Source organism: Suricata suricatta, chromosome 8 (assembly GCF_006229205.1).
Source record: "Suricata suricatta isolate VVHF042 chromosome 8, meerkat_22Aug2017_6uvM2_HiC, whole genome shotgun sequence".
Lineage (NCBI taxonomy): Eukaryota > Metazoa > Chordata > Mammalia > Carnivora > Herpestidae > Suricata > Suricata suricatta.
This window is the reverse complement of record NC_043707.1, coordinates 133,068,507-133,087,967: the sequence shown is the minus strand read 5'-3', so window position 1 is coordinate 133,087,967 and position 19,461 is coordinate 133,068,507. Positions and strand designations below refer to the sequence as shown.

Here is a 19,461-nt window from a genome sequence, read left to right as displayed (position 1 = left end):
GCGTCCAGTGGGCGGGGCAGCCCAAGGTCGACCCCAGGGTTCTGGCTTCTCAAGCTGGGCCTGCGGCGCTGTCACTGGCTGGTGATTGTTCCTCAGTCTTGTGAGCTGGCAGTTTGCTCACAGCTTCACCCCCGGGGCCCGTGACTGCTACTCAGAAAATACTTGCGCCTGACTGGTTCAGTCGGTAGGACATACAGCTCTTGATCTCGGGGTTATGAGTTGGAGCCCCATGTTGGGTGTAGAGTTAGTTCACTTAAATAAATAAAACTTTCATAAAAAGAAGAAACTTGAGAGACCATTAAAAATATCTGGTGAATGGATATGTGACCTTGACTAGTTGCTTAATTCCTTTGAGCCTCGGTTTTCTCACCTGTAAAATTGTCACGCCATGTAGCGCGCAGGACAGCGAGCCGCGTGCAGGGCTCCTTCTGGACGACCTTCTAAGTGCGCATTTTAGGGCTTGCAGTTCTCTTATCAAACACTAGGTGGCGGAAGTTCTCCGGCCAGCTGTCCTCAAAGCCCGGGTTCTGGACTTGGCAGCGTCAGCAACTTGTTAGAGGAGCAAATTGTGGGCTCCACCCCAGCCCCACTGGACCAGATTCTTTTTTGAACATGGCCCCAGGAGAGCCCTATGTACACTAAAGTTTGAAAATCACATATATGGCACATGCTACTTTTTAACATCTAAAACTGGACTTTCAAAAACAGTAACCAGGTGTCCGATCTTTATAAAGGACAAAAGAAAAAAAGGAGTAGTTTAAGTACTAAGTTGTAAAAAAAATACACACACACACACACACACACTTAGTTAGCAGGTAAGCGTGTAGGCTCTGGAGCCACCCTGGCCTGGCCCCAGCCATGATTCTGCTATTACCTTCTGCCATTTAAGTGAGTTACTTAATCTTTGCAAGCCTCAGTCTCCCTCATTTGTAAAAATGGAGGTGGTAGCAGTGCCTGCACTATATTCAGGGAACACTCGCTGAGTGTATTTATGTGCAGAGAAGACCCTGTGCCCGCTCTCACGGAGCTTCTCACCTGGAGGGGGGCTGGGAGTCCTCCCATACTCCCCATGTCCCCCGCCTCCCTGCTCTGCCCGCCCCACCCTGACTCTGGCCTCACTGAAGGTGCCACCGGCTACTGGGGGACCCAAATGGCACGTGTCCTCCTCCATGGCTACCAAGACTGTGACTTCTTTTTTGTTGCTGCTGTTGATTGTAGATGTTTATTTATTTTTAAGAGAAAGTCTGCAAGCAGGGGAGGGGCGGAGAGAGAGTTGGGCAGAGGATCCGAAGCTATCAGCACAGAGCCTGATTGCTGGGCTCACTCCCATGAACCATGAGACCATGGCCTAAGCCAAAGTCAGATGCTCAGCTGAGCCATGCAGGCGCCCCTAGACCATAACCTTTTGGAACTCAGTTCCATCGCTCTGGCCACGTGACTCCTCAATTTCTCACTGTCTAGAAATGGTTTGCTCTTCTGTCAACTATTTAACTCCTCCGATGGGCATCCCAGAGACAGGTGAGGGAGGGCAGGTGGATCAGGGCCACACCAGGGAGACACAGGGTCTGGGTTTCAGTCCCTGCCCGGGGAAGGACCAGGTCCTGCCAGCCATCATGACGTCTGTGTCCCAGGAGGAGAACATTGTCTGGGTGAGGGCCTTCCCACGAGGTTGCAGCAAGCCGCCTGGTGCACTGCCACAGTGGGGGCCTCTGGGCCCCCCGCATCAGGGCCGGGAGTGCAGGGCCACCTCTGTGTTCCAGGACCTGTGCTCTTCTGGATGGCCCTGATCCTAGTGGTAGTCTTGGCGTCCGTCTCCTTCCTCCTGTGCCACTGGACAGCCTGCAGGAAGTGGATCCAGCAGAGTGAGTAGATGGGTCCTGGGGGCCTTGGAAAGGGCCAGGCCCCCTGTGCCAACCTGGCTGGGGCCCTGCCTTGCCCTCTGAGGGTCCCTGAGGCTGGCACCTCCAGCCAACTCTGCCATCCTTTCAGAGCTCCACCTGTGCTACCCTGCCCGGACCTTCCGGCCCACACTGGAGCCCGCGGGTAAGTGTCCACGTGTCCAAGGGGCTGCTTGGGCCACACAGACGCAGCAGCTCTGGGCCCTGGGCTTGGGGCTCCCTCTCTCCACAGCCTCATCTGTAACGGGCATGAGCGTGTGATGCGGTGGGAACTGCACGGCCCAGCCCCCACGGTCCTCCCAGAGCTCTGGCAGGAAGGTGTAAGATCCCCTGGTCTTTCAGCCTTTCCTCCCTTTGCCCCCCAGAGAGGCATTCCGGAATGCCTTCCCCTCTTTCCCAGACTCCCTACTCCTTCCTTCCTCCTTTCTCCCGCTGGCAGCAAAGGGCAGAGGGGTCTGTGGGGCAGACTGATGGGGCTGGGATCCTGGGTCTACCACTTACCAGCTACATGGCCTCGGGTGAGTTTCTTAATTCCTGTGTGTCACAGTTTCCTCGCCTGTAGAAGGGGGACAGTGGGACTTGAGAGGGGCGGCGTGTGGACCAGTCAGGGTGGCCCTGTTTGCGCGCTGCAGCGGGTGGCTGCTGTTGGCCGACACACTGGCCTGTGTTGGGGGCCTTTTTCCCCACAAGCAATCTCAGGGCTTTCCGAATTCTAAGGTGTTCTGAAGCCCTCCCTGGCCCTTACTCTCCGATCCCTGCCCAGCTTCCAGGCCAACTTTTACAGGCCACCTTTGGGAGCCCCTGACCTGTTTCCAGCTCTCACCTGGTGTGGGGGTTGTAGGGGAGGGGTCCCAGCCATCTGTGCCCCAAGAGCCTTTTCTCCCCTGTGCAGCCCTTTCCAGGCAGGGCAAGGTCTTCATCAGCCTCCGTAGTAAACACTCGTTGACCACCTACTGTGTGCCGGGCCCTGACCATGAGGGAAGGAGTGAGCGGGAATTGTCTGAGCTTCCCTTTCTGGTTTCGAGGCAGGCTCCCATGGAGGGTCTCACTGACCCAGGAACCCCAGGGGAGGTGGGTGATGATGGCCATCCCACGAGGAGGCAGCAAGGCTCAGAAAAGGTGGATGCGTGCCCATGGGCCTCACAGCCGTCAAGGCTCAGGCGTGGCCCTTGACTGCAGGCTTGGTCTGTGGAGTGCAGACCTGTCCCCTCCGCCTTCCTCCCCCAAAGCTGTGTCCATTCCCAGGGTCCACCCATGAGCCCGGTGGTTAGCCTTGGACCAGGTCACGACCCCCTTGCTCCCCAGCCCCCCCCCCAGGACCCTTGGAGACCCTCACTGTGGCCCGCCTTTTGACTTGAGCACAAAACCTGTCTGCTGAGGCCTGTTTTGAATTTGATGAGTTTCACAGCAGGTGCATGTGTTCCCTTAGCAAGGGAGGTTTTCGTGTTTTGATAGTTTCAAGCCTTTTTCCATGAGCTGTCAGCCGTAATGTCTCATTGAAACTTGTGTTTGCTTTCTTGACATTTTTCTAGTATTAAAATTTCCATTGCCGTCAGTTTATTTTTTTTTCTTCAAACCTTCGTGATGGCAGTTTTGCCACACAAAAAAAGAGAGAGAGAAAAAAAAAATCACTTCCCTCAAGAAGCCAGACCTGCAAGAAACCAAGCCCTGAGACTGAGTGCTGGCCATCCTGTTTGGGGCTGTTTTTGGCCCTCTGGCTTCCGGCAGGTCCCTGGGCGGGCGGGGGCGGGGTGGGGTCTGGGTTCCCAGGCCTGAGATAGAAAGAAGGCGAGGCCTAGATAAGCACCCAGGGCCCAGGGTGAGAAGGGAGGAGAGGGGTGGGTGCCCCATTCCCTCCCGAGCAGTGGGTGCTAACAGGGTGAGGAGCTTTCGTTCATGCGCTTGCTCATTCATGTATTCACGTCATCCTCCGTGTGGCTCTGCTGGGTACAGAAACGGTTGTCCCTCTCCCAAGCTGCCACGCCAGTGTCCATTCCTTCAGGGGACGAAAGGCTGGCAGGATGGGAATGGGTGGCCCAGCCCTCACTATTCTGGAGCTCCAGCGTCTCTTGAATTGATGTGACCGTGGGGCGTGTATCCTTGGTGACACGCATTTACAAAACACGTACAGTGGGTCAGTGAGGAATCTATTTTTAGTCCCATTTCACAGATGAGGACTCTGAGGCACAGAAAGGTGGAGGAACTTGTTTAAGGCCACTTGGTCAATAAGCAGTACAATCAGGATATTATTACTGTTGGTGGTGAGATTTTTATACAAAGGGCTTCTCACTATTGACATGTGGGACCGGGTCATCCTTTGCTGTAGGGGCTATCCTGTGTATTCTAGAAGGTTCTGCAGTTTCCTCAGTCTGTAGACCCACCAGATACCAGTAGCGCCTCCCAGTTGTGACAATCAGAAACCTCTCCAGGTACTGTTGACTGTCTTCTGGGGGTGGGAATCGCTCCTGGTTGAGAAACATGGACTAAAATTCTTTTAATCTTCATTTTAATGAGCACGAAAGTTAATATCTGCTACTTCAGGCAGGTTGAAGTTAAAAAACATTTTGTGTTGTTTTGAAACAATTTCAAACTTACAGAAAAGACGCCACTATAGTACAAAGAACTTATTTTTCCTGAACCTTTTAAGATAAGTTACCGACTTAATGCCTTCTCACCTCCAAATACTTTAGTGTGTGTTCATACAAATGAGGGCAGATTTTTAGACAACGTAGTGAAACTATCAAAATCAGAGAATTCACTGATGCATTTAGTTCTCAGACCCCACTAACTTTCTTGATGGATCCCAACAACGTCCCTTTAGAGCAGAAGAATCCAGTTCAGAATTTCGTGTTGCATCCGGTCATCCTGTGTCTTGAGTTTCCTTCAGTCTGGGTGCACTCCTGTCTCCTCCTCCATGTTCGTGACCTTGCCACTTTGGGGGATCCCAGCCCTGGGTTTGTGGATGTCCCCCACCTTGGGTTTGCTGGACGTGTCCTCACGACCAGAGATTGTGGAGTCAGATTATGCTTCTCTGGTGGCGGGAAGATCCCAGGGGTGACACCCAGTTCCCCTGGTGACATCTGCCCCGCCAGGCTGCTCCAACACCAAGGTGCCCTTTTCTCCTTGGCACGCGCTAAGCACTTTTCAGGGGAGGCACCTCGAGGTCCCGTGAGTAACCGGTGCCTCTCAAACTGTCTTCTTTTTCCTTTGTATTCATAGCTGCATGGACTCACGGATTTCTGTTTTCTTCTGTTGCCATCATTATTTAATTTGATGTTCAAATCTCCTCGTATTAGGCCAGCGGGGGGCCCTAAAGGTGGCTCCTGTGTCCTTTTGTCCCATCCTTTCCTTTTTTGAGCACTTCTTTAAGATGATCCCAACTTACCTGGTACTGTCCTGCCCTGGCCCTGGAATCAGCCATGCCTCCAAGGAGCCTGGATTGTAATCTGAGGGTGCCCTTGCCCAAGCCTGGCTGACCCTGTGTGCCAGACTTCTTCCCTGGGTTTGTTTTGCTTTTCACAGCAGCCAGGACCCCAGGCCAGATCAGGCTGGGGCTGAAAGGGGAGAGTGACCAAGATGGAAGGGACCATTAGTGTGCACCTCAGAACCCCATGCTAGGCTATGGTGGCCCCAGAGTCACCTGGGCACACCATGCACTTGTCCCAGGGGGGCCCGCGACGCATAGTGTGTCCCTGGACTCGTGTCCTGCAGTGTCAGATGTGTTTACAAGATCACAGTAACTCCCCAAAGCAAGAAAACAAATAAATGAAGGCAGCAGACTGAAGAAACATTTTTAGGGGAAACGCACTTACGAAATCTGACCTCTGTACTTGGTGTGACTGGTTCTGGGTCTTTAATCAAAGCACACACATGGGTTGTGAGCAGCTGCAGGCAGGCATTAGTGCCCCTGGATCCTGCCTTTTCACCTTTGTGTTATGTTATGCTTGTTTCCAAGAGTCAGTATCAAATGCTGATTTTCTCTTTGGCCTGATGGAGTGCTGAGCCCCATTCAAGTCCTGGGACCCACTACATGCCAGGCAGCGTCCTGGGAACCATGCCTTTCTCACATTTAAGTTTTCAAAAATCTTAAACAGACTTTATTTTTTAGAGAGGTTTTAGAATCATAGGATATTTGGAAAGATAATATAGAGTTTCCTTATCATACCCAGTTTCCTCCATTATTAACATCTTACGTTAATATGGTGTATTTGTCACAATGAACAAATTAATATTGATACATTACTATTAACTAAAGCCCACACTCTATTTAGGTTTACTTAGTTTTACCCAACTTTTTTTTTTTCTTTTATTTTTACTGTTCCCGGCTCCCACCCAGGAAACCACATCACATTTAGTTGTTGCATCTGCTTGGGCTCCTCTGGGCTGGGACAGTTTCTGACTTTCCTGTTTTTGATGACCGTGGCAGTTTTTTTTTAATTTAATTTAATTTTTTTATTTTAGAGGGAGAGAGAGAGCATGAGCAGGGGAGAGGGGCAACAGGGCTTGATCCCAAGACCCTGACATCATGACCTGAGCTGGAATCAAGAGTCGGGCGTTTAACCAACTGAGCCACCCAGGCGTCCTCCTCCCTGATGACCTTGCCAGTTTTGAGGAGTTGCAGGACCGCCCCCCCGTTGCGATTTGTCTGATATTTTCCTCCTTAGATTGGGCTATGCATCTGGGGGAGGAAGATGCATGAGTTCAGGTTCTTTCTTACCATGTCACATTGAGGTACACGCTCTCCATGTGATGGATCACTGGGCACTTTCACAGTTGAGGTCTCACTTACCTTCACAAAACCCCTCCAAAGTTGGCATGACGTGTCCCATTTTCCAGATACGAGGACTAAGGCTAGGAAGGTGCAGTAATGTGTTGGGGGTTCCCTGCCAGGAAGGCCTCTGCTGCAAGATTGCTAAGCTGCGTAATTGTTTGGCATCTGGCTCATTTTCAGCGTTTTGGTTATTATGAATACCACCTCTGCGCGCAGCTCTGTTGTGTTCTTTTGGGCCATTTCCTGAGGGCGTGCACCCGAAGGGGGATTACTGGGTCAAAGGGTGTGAGGTTTTCATTGCCAGTTGGCTCTTGAGAAACATGGAACTAGTTCACAGGGCATGAGAAGCTGCGTTCCTTTTTACCCACATCCTCTCCAAGACTGAGTTTTATCACTTTTATTTATTTTATTTTGTCTTCTTATTTGTTGTACTTTCTCCCTGTTGCCACCCAAATCGAAGTCGGCTGTTTGCAAAACTCAAACCCACTCTTAAAGGACAAAGATTAGGTCTCACTGATGACACTTAAAGGAAGCTGCCTCAGGCCAGAGAACAGTTCTCAAAGTGGTGGCTCGGACCGTGGACAGTGGCTCCCTAGAGGCATGGCCAGGTGACCATTCTGCTGGGAATGCTGGCTGCCAGAGGCAGGAAGCTCGGCACGCTTGTTAAATCAAGAATCCAGAATTGTGCCATTTTATACATGTTCTCCTTTTGACCATCATTCGGGTTTGTTTTCTCTTCATACACTTTTTTAACTGCTGATGGTCACTTAAAAGGTACACATGAGATCCCCAAACTGACCTAATGTCTACACAGCATGTTCAAACCAACTGATCTAATGTCTACACAGCAAGTTCAAACCACCTTATTTGTATTATCATAGCTGGTTGACCTCCAGTGAGTGTTTTAGCTAGGATTCAGGGCTCCTGGTTCCCAGAGCTGCTGAAGTCAGAGAGCTCTGGAGGGGACTTAGCTCACTGGCATTTTCAGAACAGAGCTCTCTGGTCAGGTACGCACACCCCACCGCAGTGTAGTCCAAGTCTCTGAGACGGCCCCCAGAGGGTTGTGTGTCCCCAGAGGACGGTCTGTGCCTGGGAGTTGATGTGCCCTGGGGTAGACCAGATGCCTGGGCGCCATCTCCAGCCTTTCATATGGCCGGTGGGCCTTGGTCATGTGTCAACATAAGCTTGGCCATGACCTGGCCCCGTGTTTGATAGGAGAGAAAAGTGGAACGAAGGGTCAGGGTTTGGGATGAGAAGTTGTGCCCCAAGGCTCACTGAGTCAGTGCCTCCTGAGACCAGCAGATGGGGACTGTGGGTGGCGGGCTGACGAAGAGCACCTGTCTTCCTTGAAGGTGGTCACATGGGCTCTTCCAGGCGCGTGTAATAGAAACCGAGCCCCCACAGAAGGCCTCCAGGGTCGACTGGCTTCCAATCTGTCTGGTGCGGAGTTCAGCAGAAGTCCTCAGGGTCGGTCGTCTGCTCTCTATCACCCAGCCCTGAGGTTGTCCATGTGAGCTTTGCGTGGGGCTCTGGAGAGTTCTGGATTCTCTAGACCCTGGGGGCTACAAGGAAAGTGGCTGCAGCCACAGACCCACTTCCGAGTGGGTGGGCTGGGAAAGGGCTTCAGGACTGTGATGGGCTTAGTGACTGGGGGGGAGGTGGTTCCCAGTCCTGCCATTGCCATTTCAGAGTGAGTGCTGGGAAGTGAGCTTCTGTGCCCAGGAGTGGGCGCAGGCTCTGAAACCATCCACTGTTGGTTGGATCGGGCCGAGGGCCTGATAAGTGTCAGCTGCCATCCACGCGTGGGCTGGGGCAGGACCAGGTAGCTGCCAGACCGTCCTTGGTGAAGTCTCTGCTTTGTTTCTTTTTGCAGATTCCAGGCCCAGGAGGAACCTGATGGTAAGCAGCCCTCCTTTGCCCTGCCTCCCTGGCTTTGTGCCCTTAAGTCCGACTCCCTCGCTAACAGACTTGCGGGTTCTGAGAGCTGCGGGCGGATCAGGCCCCTCCCACAGTGATGGGGTGTGGGCACCCCCTGCAGGCTCAGTCTGGGTCCGTCCCACATGGGGTGCTCTGAGCACTGTGGGGCCGCTGAGGCTGGCCACCCCCTCAGCAGCCTCTGGCCCCTGGCTCCTCCTGCTAGGGACTCTTGCAGAAGGGCCGTGGATTTGGTTTGGGCCACTCTGGGTGCCGGGTGTGGTACGAGGAAGGCTGTACTTACCTCCCCTTTCTCCTGCACTCCTCGATGGCTCTCGTCCTCAAAGCTGGGATGAAAGACCCACAGCGCGAGTCTGAAAATGTAGCCATCGCACACGGGGCACTTCCCAGGAGCCAGGCACCTCCCTTGTGCCTCTCAGTTAACTGGGTAGTCCTTACAACACTCAGATGTTGGTGCTGTGGTCCGTTTCACAAAAGAGGAAACAGAGGCACAGATGGGAAAGGTGGTTCCACAGCTGGAAAGCAGATCAGCGAACCTAGTTTGACTTGAACCCTGGTCTGTGTGGCTGCAAAGCTGGTACCCTGAGCTCTGAGGGCCCCTTCATCTGCCTTTTACAGGCAGCTTGCTGTGGGCGGGCGCTAGGCCAGGGGCTTTGCAAACTTTACCGCTTATCCTGCGGTTACCCTGGATGGGGCCCTGACCCCTGGTCCTCCCCGGGTTTGGCCTGGCACCCTGCTATGCGCCCAGCCTCCAGGAGCAGCCTTGGGGGTTAAGAGTAGGGGCATGGCCACCCAGAGCTAAGGGGCAGGGCGGGGCAGGGCGTCGGGACAGCTCTCAGGTGTGTATGGCTCACCTATTTTTGTTTTCATTTATCAATTCTTCCATGACTTTTTTCTTAAGTTTGTTTATTTTGGAAGAGAGCACGCAGGCGTGTGTGCAAGTGTGGGAGGAACAGAGAGAGAGAGGGGTGGAGAGAATCCGAGGCAGGCTCCACACTGTCAGCGCAGAGCCCAGTGTGGGGCTCAGTCCCCTGAACTGTGAGATCATGACCTGAGGCAAAATCAGGAGTCAGATGCTTAACCGGCTCAGCCACCCAGGTGCCCCTCTGACTTTCTTCTTTTTATTTTTAAGTTTATTTATTTATTTTCAGAGAGACAGAGAAAGCATGATTGGGGGGCGGGCAGAAAAAGAGGGAGAATCTCAAGCAGGCTCCCTGCTGTCATCGCAGAGCTTATGTGGGGCTCAGACCTGTGAAAGTGTGAGATCATAACCTGAGCCAAAATCAGGAGTCAGATGCCTAACCGACCGAGCCACCCAGACGCCCCGCCCCCCACCCATGACTTTCTTTTGACTCAAACTTTCACACACATTTAATTTTTAAATGTAATAGAACCACAGTATGAGTTCAGTTTCAAATTATGGGAGGTCACATTCAAATATGCTTGGGTCAGATAAGTGGCTATTACAATACAAGGAAATTTCATGAAAAAGGCATTTAATGATTTGTAAGATAACTAATTTTGGCCACGAGTGCTTTTATAGTAGTTTGTTTAAAATGCCATCTTTTGGACTTCAAGGTAATATAAAAGAATATTCAGGGTTATGTAGGTATACTTTGTGAATAACTCAAACTCATTCCATTTTGAAGGCTGAGGGTAAATAGTATGTATTTGAACATCTCATGAGGGGCCCCTGGTTGGCTCAGTGGGTTAAGCATCTGACTCCTGGTTTTGGCTTAGGTCATGACCACATGTTTCATGAGATCGAGCCCCGAGTCAGAGCACAGAGTCTCTGTGGGACTCTCCGTCTCCCTCTCTCTCTGTTCCTCCCCTATGTACTCATGTGCTCTCTCTCTCTCTCTCTCTCTCAAAAATAAATAAACTTTAAAAACTTAGAACATTTCTTGAGACCACTTCTCCCTTATGCTTATCTATAAAAGTAAAAACCTGAACCATTCCCCTGAAGATGCACAGAGCACAGTGATGTAATCACAAACGACCGCCTTCCCGGGAGGTCAGGGCTGGGGAGCTGGGGGTGGGTCTGGGCGCACACTTACCAACGTATAAGCATGGATTCCGGAGCTGGGCGCCAGGCTCAAGTACCGGCCCACACACTTACTAACCTGAGCAAGTTCCTTGACTCCTCTGTGTCTCCTTTCTTGATCTGTACGATGGGGAAGGGGCTAATATCAGCCCCCTGCAGGGTGGTTGTGAGGATTAACAAGTGTCAGGGGCCACGAACATGGGGAGCACCGTGCGGGATGCTGGCTACTGTCATTGTTTAGTACAAGTTAAAAGCCACATGGCTTCTGAAACTCTCCACGGGGACATCAGGCTCCCAGAGCTGAGAAGCCTTGGGTGGTGTGTGACGACTTTAAGGTAGAGGGGAGACCCACTGGGGTCTACAGAGATGAAGAAACAGGGGCTTCCCAGTGCAGAGCCTGAGGGGAGGTTGGGCCCCCCCCCCCCCCCCCGCCGCATCCACGCCCACATTGTGTCCACAGCAGCTGAAGGGGAGCGAATTGGTGGCGGAGCTGGGCACGGAAGAGCTGGGGTTAATGAGCCCCCTGGCCGTGGAGACCTGCCCCAACAGGGGGCCCCACCTGGAGAGCATGCGGCTGCTGGATGCCAGCCCGGCTGGGAGCCCCGAGCCCCACAGGGACCTTCCCGAGCCCCGAGTGACCTCGGAGCCCACCAACAACAGGATCGGTGAGTCTGCCGATTTGGGGCAGGGGGAGCTGGGCACTGGCTCAGGGTCCAGTGCCCTAACTGGAACCAGAGACACTGGGGCGGGAAGGTCCCGCCCCGGTAAGCAAGAGGTGCTTTTTGCAAGAGAGTTGAAGCACCTCTAGGTGGATCACGAAGCTTGTCCCACCTCGTCACCCCAGTTTACGTTTCTGCAAAACGCGGTAGTAGTCATTCTGCCTCGTAGGGCCATTGCGAGACTTTGTGAAATCATGCGTGAGAGGTTGTCCTGGTGGGTGGGGGTGAAGGTGGGGGAAGGGGTCTCCCCCTGCCTGGTGCCTGTTGTTGAGTTGAGATGGGAACGCCGCCCCCTCCCCCAACAAAGAGCCCCCCCGAAGGGACAGGAGGAAGACCTGCCAGTGACAATACCACCTGCCACTTGCCTACGTGAAAGTCGCCTGTCATTGTCACACAGCCTTCTGAGGACAGTATCTGACTCCCATGTTTACAGTGCAGGACACTGCAGCTGTGGGGTGGGCGTAGGTGCGGGAGGAGATCTCCCCTGTCACTCGGCCGCTGATGGCAGAGCTGGGACGCGGCCCCCTGCCCGCAGGGCTCCGAAGCCCTCCGCTTGCCCATGGCAGCCTGGAGGCCAGCCCTTCCCGAGCTGCGGCCACCCTCACACTCAGGCAGACCCTCCGCTTTGGCTTCCTAAGGGCCCTTTCCCCCTCCCCCTGCCTCCTCTCCTCCTCCTCTCCACCCTGGTACCCCCGGAGTGTTTGTGCCAAAATATATGCCTGTCCATTCTACACCCATGCTGAATCCTTGGGGCCGGGGGCCCTGTTGCTCTCAGGATGGGTTCCAGGACTCATTCTGGCCTGTAGACTGGTCACAGGCTGCCTCCTCCCCACCAGACTCGCCTGCCACCTGCCCTCACGGGTCTGCTTCTCCTCTCCACTGGCAGTTTCCGGAGTTCACAGAGCCCTCCCTCCCTCCTGAGCTTCTCTGTCCCTCTCCCTGGATGGGTAATTCCTTCTTTAAATCTAGTCAATTCCTGAGGTCCTGAGGCCCCTCCTCCAGGAAGTCTTCCTGGCCCTCTCCACTCTCCTGTCGAGACAAGATGCCCTTCTGCTGTGCTACCCCAGACCCCAGGCCTCCGGACCTAGGATCCTCAGCACCCAGCAGCGTAATTGTGTTTGCAGCTTCCCTTCCCCCAGCAGCCCCCTCCCCGCACTCCTCCCCAACGTGGCCGTGAGCATCCTGAGGGCAGGGCCTTAGTGACCTCTATCTCCGTCCTCTCTGGAGGATTAACCATTGCTAGGATAATACCAGAGGCATTTGTAATTGTCCCACACATTTCTGTCGCAGGTGTTGGTGGATTGAACTCTTTGGGGCTGAGTCTTTCATATGAAACAAACTTTTGGAATTGTAGCTCTCAGCAAGTTTGTTTTTTAAAGAGGGTTATTTGGGAAAACACCACCAAAGGCATCTCCTTTAAATTTCCTAAGAAGTCCTACTTTGAACGGTTGAATCCCTGCCTAGGGCAGTGCCCGGAGCCGCAGGGGCAGGTGGAGGGAGGTACCAGGCCCCCAGGATGTCCTGCGAGCGGGCGGCCTGCCCCAGCTGGCCTGTCAGCCTTGCTGGCGAGTGTGGTAGTTGGGAGAGGAGGCCTTGGAGGGCCTCTCTGGAGCTTTTTGTCCTTCTGACCCCATCTCCAAGGGGCCCCTGCTGCCCCAATGTCTCTGTCCAGTACCCCTGGGGTACCAAACTGGCCTGAGCTTTATTCGTCACCCCCAGGGCACCAAGCAGGGGGAGCCCCTTCACTTCCCACCACACCAAGATGACTTCTCTGGGTTCTAGAGCCCTGGGTGGGGCACAAAGTCCAAGCAGCTCCTGGAAGACCCCCCCTTTGCCCTCCCAGCTGGGGGGTGGGCAGTCCTGTGATGAGGGACAGAATCGGAGCAGTCAGGACCTGTGGAATGTGAGAGGGCGCTAGCCTGGGCCCCAGCTTTGGCTTCTTCTGCCTGGACACACCCACCCCCTTTTCTCTCCCTCCCTGCCCTCCTATGCCTCATCTCCTCCTCTAGCCTGTCTGGCTCCTCAGTGCCCTCTCTCGCTTCCCAGTGTTCCCCCCTCTCACCACCTCTGGCTCGTGTATCTTCCTAGCCCCTCCGATCAGCCTCCCAGGGCCCAGGGCCTTCAGGAGGGTGTGTGTTTGGGGCCTGGGGCCCTGTTCTCTCTCTTGGTGTGGGTGTGGGGCACCCAGTCCTCAGCTTCCCACACTAGCTTATCCTGTAGTCCTCACTGCAGTATGAGTACTTCCCTCTTTCCTGGAGATACTAAACACCAAAACAGAAGAGCCAGCTATATGCAATGTGGGGGCCAGTACAGGCCCTTGAAGATCTTAGGGCGGGGGTTCCTGAATCAGAGGGCATCACTGGGTTACCAGGAGAGGCAGGGGTCCCAGCACTGCTCCACCCAGCTTTCAGGTTCCCTCTCCAGCTTCCTCATTCAGACTCTGGAGACAGTCCAGGGCCTGCCCTGAGTGCAAGGCCGGCTGAAGGCGGCTCACTTCTCAGCTTCTTGTGCAGCTGACTTAGGTCCCCTGAGCCTCCAAAGGCCGAGCCACAGACTGTGGTGAGGGCCACAGGGGATCATGCCTCTGATGGGCTGGGCTGCTGATGCATCCAAGCAACATACATAAGCTGCCCTACTATGTGCCAGTCAGACACAGCTGTGAAGGCCTCCGGTGGACGGTCAGCAGCGAGGAATAAACACCTGAAATAGGGCCTGAGAAAGACTCCCAGGCTGCTGCTAGTTATCAGTGGGGCTGAGGTCTCAGTAGAATGTGACCAGTTGTCTGCGTTTACCCGGCTTAAGAGGCTCATGGGGCACAGGACTGTCACTGCCATCTCCCAGGAGTACCCCCAGGCACACCGGGACAAGCAGGCACCCAGGTTTCTGATTTAGGCACGTGGATAAGAGTGGAAAGGGCGGTCAGTTAGGTGGGTGTTTTTCTGAGACTTCTAACTACCTGGTGACTTTGGGCCTTTTAACCTTTCGGGGCTTTAGGTGTTTTTTCTGTCCACGGGGACAACCCTAGACTTTCCCCCTGGCAGCAGGGATGTGAGCATTTGGGAGGAATGCGTGGAAGGTGTCTGGCCAGGGTCCAGCACTGGCTCACCTGCTCCGGAGCTCCCTGGCCCTTCTCTCCCCAGGGCTCGCTTTCTCTCCCGAGTTACTCTCCCCTTCCCTACCACCTCCCACCGAAGTGCCAAGAAGATGGGGAGCCTCTCCTACCAGGAGCGGGCAGGCCAGCCTTTAACTCCTCAGCACACGGTTTCCAGCTGTTTTCTTTCCTTTGGGCCCCAGGACCCCTGTGAGTTGGGTGGGCCCTACTGTGCATCACAGGGAGTGTGTCATCTGCCTGAAGCCACACAGTAGGAGCGACAGGGACAGGGCTTGCACCCTCCTCTGCCTCCTCGCTCCGTCCCGCCAGGGCTCCAGTGCCCTCACTTCAGCCCATCCTTTTGCCTTGCAGAGAAAATCTACATCATGAAGGCTGACACAGTGATTGTGGGGACCGTGAAGACCGAGGTGCCCGAGGGCCGGGGCCTGGCAGGGCCGACCGGGCCTGAGTTTGAGGAGGATCTGGAAGCGGACCATGCCCCTCACTTCCCGGAGCAGGAGACAGAACCACCTCTGGGCAGCTGCAGGGATGCCATGTTCTCAGTAGAAGAGGAAGGAAAGGAGGCCCCCTTGCCCATGACCGTCTCTGAGAAATGAGGTCTGGCCAGGGCTGGGGCTAAGAGGGCAGCTGGGTGGCCCCTGGGAGGCCAGGGCGGCACTAGCGGCGCCAGGCTGGTGGCAGAAGTCCGTGTGGCCTGAGCTGAGGTTCTGGCATCCAGTGGAAGACCAGCCTGGGCAGGGGGTTCTGGTGGTTTCTAGTTGCGCCCCACCCAGCTGCCCCCAAGCCCGGAGCCCAGGGGAGCCTGGGCTCATGCAGTGGAGACAGCCCAGGCAAACAGCAGGGACGGGGCGCCCATCTCCCGTCCGCCAGGAAGATGCCCTTGGAGCCCTGAGTATCAGACACACCACCAGGGCTGGAGCTCACTGGTGGCACAGGACATGAGGCATGTACCCCTCTGCCGGCTTCTCTCACCCCGGGCCTCAGGAGCATGCCCCCCGACCTTGCTGCTGTGTCAGCAGCCCCCGGTTACTGTAGCGTGGCCCCTGTGGGCACTGAGCCAGCGCCTGTGGCGGTTTCTCCGGAGTCAGCAGGGAAGCCGAGGGATGAGGCATTGGCTGCTGGCCCCATCTTGACAACGGCCACCGCGCTGTGCTCGATGCCAAGGTGCACGTGCCTAGCCTGACGTGCCCTGCTAGGGCTGAGCAACACCTCTTGGTGCCACCAGCCCTTCCCTATGCTGCAGCCCCCACGGTGGGCTGAGGCCTGGGGTCAGCTGTCTCAAGATATCCCTACCAGTCCTCCCAGTGGGGGGCATCTTGGGACCCAGATGGCTGCAGACACTCCAACTGCAGGGTCTCTCCTGGAGAGGTCTAACTGCTGCCCCCGGAGAAGAGCCTGTAAAGGGGAGCCGGGCCCTTCCTGGATCCTTGCCTGCCTGTGGGCACCCCCCTGCTGTGACCTGGGACCTGAAGATTCGTCCTTCCCAGATCAGCCATGCTTCTAGATCCGGGCGGCCCCGCCCTGCCCTCGGGCTCCCACTGCTCAGCACCCCCAGTGGCGGGGATATGGATGTCAAAAAGTAACTCAGTTTTGCCTGGGCATTCAGATGCCGCCTTCTGGATTCTCAGAAGAGCAAGTAGTTCAGTCCGGATTTCAGGATCGTTGCATTTCACGAGAAAGAGTAAAGCTGCCCCCCCTGGGCCTGCTGGCCTGCTCTCCCGGGGCGTCCAGACTCCTGAAAACAAACCAGGGGCCTGAGAGGGGCCTGCGGGCAGAGGACAGGTCTGCCACGGCCCAGGGCGCTGAGCCTCAGCCGCCTGGAGGCTCCTGGAATTACCCACTGGAGGCCAGGCCGGGAAAGCTGCTGTTTACTCGCCAGCCTGCTCGCTCTCTGGAGGAAGTCGAGGCTGGGTCCGGAATCACAAGGGTAGTTTCTGAAACTGTTGAATGTTTGGGGGAAAGGTTGGAGAGGCGAGGACGCGGACAGACACATCAGAACCTGGAGGACTTGACATGAGATTTTAGTGACAGTACGGGCACGCTGCGCCTGGAGCTTCGGCTCCTAGGGGCCTCGAGGACCCGCTGCCCCTGCCCAGCAGGGTTCTGGCCATCTTGACTTGAAGATATGACCCATGTCTAATGAAATGGAGCACCCCTTGCCCAAAGTCCCCTCACAAAACTTTCGAGCCTCCAAAACCTTTGATCCTCAGAAAATCAGTAAGGTCCCTTAAGAAAACTAATTGTAAGCCTCAGGAAACTATCTTTGGGATTAAGAGTATTTGAGAACCTCCGAGCAGGAAGCATCTGTGCAGCCTGTCTCCCTGGGGGGCAGGCGGGTCCCTCTTCACCCATCCACCCGGCGCCCACCCTCAGGTGACCGAGAGCCCGCTCTCTGCTGAGGCGGCCCTTCCTCCCAGTAACTCCTCCTCCCTGGGCCTAGAACCTGTCCCCCCCGGGATATGCAAAATAAAGTCTCTCGTAGTAAGTCTCCCTTCGGGTGTTTGCAGAAAGATCTCTGGCTTCCCAGGGACCACCTTCTCTCTGGGATGGGCTGAGCAGTCGCACACTTGAGAAAAGGGAGTTGCAGATTAGTAGCAGGAAGGCCAGGGGTGGGGTGGGGGGCCAAGGGGAGGACCAAGGGGTAAATGTGGCACTTGGACTTCAGGCCTCAGCTGGGAGGGGACTGCCCCCCACAACAGGCAGCTAGCCGCGGGCCCCCCTCTTAATGTGGCTCCTCAGTGGGGTGGAGGAAGGAGACAGAGGGCGGTGGTCAGACCTCCCCCACCCCAGCCCCAGGACTCCAGCTCCTGCCAGACCTGAACATCAACCCAGCCATTTAACTGGCGCCTGCCTGTGGTGTGGCTGGTCTGAGAGCCACAGTGAATTTCCCTGTCCTGACCAGTGATTAGGGGCCACTTCTCAACCTCTGTTCTGATGTCCAGGTGGGCAGACAGGCAAGGCTCCAACTCTCAGGCTAGCACTTACTGGGCTGGAAGGATCCCCCCCACCCCCACCCCACCCCGCATACATACATCCCGCTTCCTGAACTGTTGTGTTCAGGGAGTGACGGTAAGTGATGTGAGTGACGTGTCCTACGGAAGCTATTGCACTCGAAGGAAGTTTATCATTTCCCAAGGCAGTCTGGTAGGTTGCAAGCTGTATTAGGTTCTGAGAATCCATAAGGCCAGGGCCAGTCCCCAGAATGGAACAAGAGACCTCTGTCTCCTCTCACCCCTCCCCGGGGGGGAGATCCTGAAGACCAGAGTCTGGGAACTGGGCTGTTGGGCTAAACAGAAATGAAAATCTGCTAACAGTGGGGGAAGTGGAGGGCGAGAGGGGTGGGGGCTGAGACAAAATGTAAGTGGGGAAATAGTGCTTGATTGTGGGCCAAAGTGAGGGTACTAACAGCTTTGAGGTCCGCACTGTGGGCCTAACGAGTTGGCAGAGCCCACCATGGGCTCCTGCACGCTCCCCCAGGCCCCTCGCCCTGGGCCAGCACCCCATGCTGGGTGCACACCCTGGGGCCGTGCCCAGGGGCCAGAGGAGTGCAGGTCGCCAGTGGTGGAGAGCGAGGGGCAGGCAGGGAGGTCTGCACTCGGGCATGGGTACAGAACAGCAGCAGTGTGCAGGTGTGGATGGGTCCTGGGGTCAGACTTGGGTTCGAATCCCAGCTCTGCCACTTACCAGATGGGCAATCTTGGTTCTGTGCCTCGATCTCCCTAACGCAGTTTCCTGGTCTTCGAGGTGAAAGTGTCAGTCCCTCTCCGGTTGGGTCATGGGGTTCCATTAGACGCTACCTGATACATGGATCGTGCTTGCTGCATGGAAGCTTCAGTCATGGGTGCGGCCTGGCTGCCACTTGCCAAGAGCGAGCCCTTCCTAGGCTGGCAGAATTCAGTTCCTTCCAACCCGCAAGCAGGTCATCTTCAGAAGGGCGGTGTAATTGGTCGTTGGTTCCATCAAGCCTGTGTTCACTCCAGTAAGGTTAACCCGGGCTTTCAGGCCCTCCCTTGGGGCCAGGTTGCCGTGGGCACCCCGCAGTGAATAGACCCCTTCTTGCTCTGTGGGGTGCCCCAGAGAACCCCTCACACCACAGTCATGGGCCTGGGCTGTTTATTAGGTGTGTGGAACTCTGGGCATTTGCAATGTGCTCTGGGTCCCTCTGCAGGGGACGTCCTGCTCTTGGTTCTAGTGCCTTCCAGGCTGCACTGGATTGCTGCTCAAGATCTTTTTTTGAGTGGCCCCCCACCCCCGCATTCTTCCTGCCCCCTTTCCTTCTGAAAACACCTATGGTGAACCAGGCCCAAGTCTAGCTGCAGAGGGACCTGGCAACGTGTAGGTCTGTCTGTTTTACGCTCAGACTTGCTCCTGTGGGTCCAGTGGATGGAGACTGATGATTGTGCATAACAGATCATTCCAGAATTACCCCTACTGTGTGTCATAAGAAGCCCCAGTAGGGGGCCTGTGGTCCAGTGTCTGGAGGGGAACGGTGACTCAGAGTGGAAGTCTTCTCTGAGGAGGCGCCCTCTGAGCTCAACCTGAGTTGTCAAGAGGGGGTCTGGGAACCTGGTGGCAGAACATTCCGGCCAGTGAGGGGAATAGCAACCACAAAGTGAGGTGGGAAAGGCCTGGAGATTCAGGTAGCACGGGGCATCTGGGTGGCTCTGTCCCTTAAGTGTCCAACTCTTGATTTCAGCTCAGATCATGATCTTGCAGTTTGTGAGTTTGAGTCCTGCATCGGGCTCTGTACTGATGGTGCACAGCCTGCTTGGGATTCTTGCTCTTTCTCGGCCTTTCTCTGACCTGCTTGCTCGCTCTCTCAAAAAAAAAAAAAAAAAAAAAGATTCTGGAAGCACAGCACAGTGGGAGAAGCGTAGTGAGCAGGGCCGAGAAAAGCAGGAGGTAAAAGGGGAAGCCAGCGGGCCAGGCCACAGGGGGTCTGCTGGGCTGCCGTCAGGCACTTAGATTTTATCGGAAAAACA

At 55.2% G+C, this 19,461-nt stretch overlaps 1 protein-coding gene across 5 annotated transcripts in view; it reads left to right on the top strand.

The window, feature by feature from the left end:
• The window catches only part of TNFRSF8 (TNF receptor superfamily member 8), a 58,846-nt gene extending 41,877 nt beyond the window's left edge, over positions 1 to 16,969 (top strand). For all 5 annotated transcript variants that reach the window (XM_029949281.1, XM_029949278.1, XM_029949277.1 and 2 more), the window contains 5 exons: positions 1,761 to 1,862; positions 1,990 to 2,043; positions 8,543 to 8,568; positions 11,109 to 11,313; positions 14,831 to 16,969. In XM_029949281.1, the coding sequence (XP_029805141.1) occupies positions 1,761 to 1,862; positions 1,990 to 2,043; positions 8,543 to 8,568; positions 11,109 to 11,313; positions 14,831 to 15,075 (632 nt within the window). In that variant the 3' untranslated portion in view covers positions 15,076 to 16,969. The remainder of the gene's footprint in view (positions 1 to 1,760; positions 1,863 to 1,989; positions 2,044 to 8,542; positions 8,569 to 11,108; positions 11,314 to 14,830) is intronic.
• The last annotated feature ends 2,492 nt before the right edge of the window (positions 16,970 to 19,461 follow it).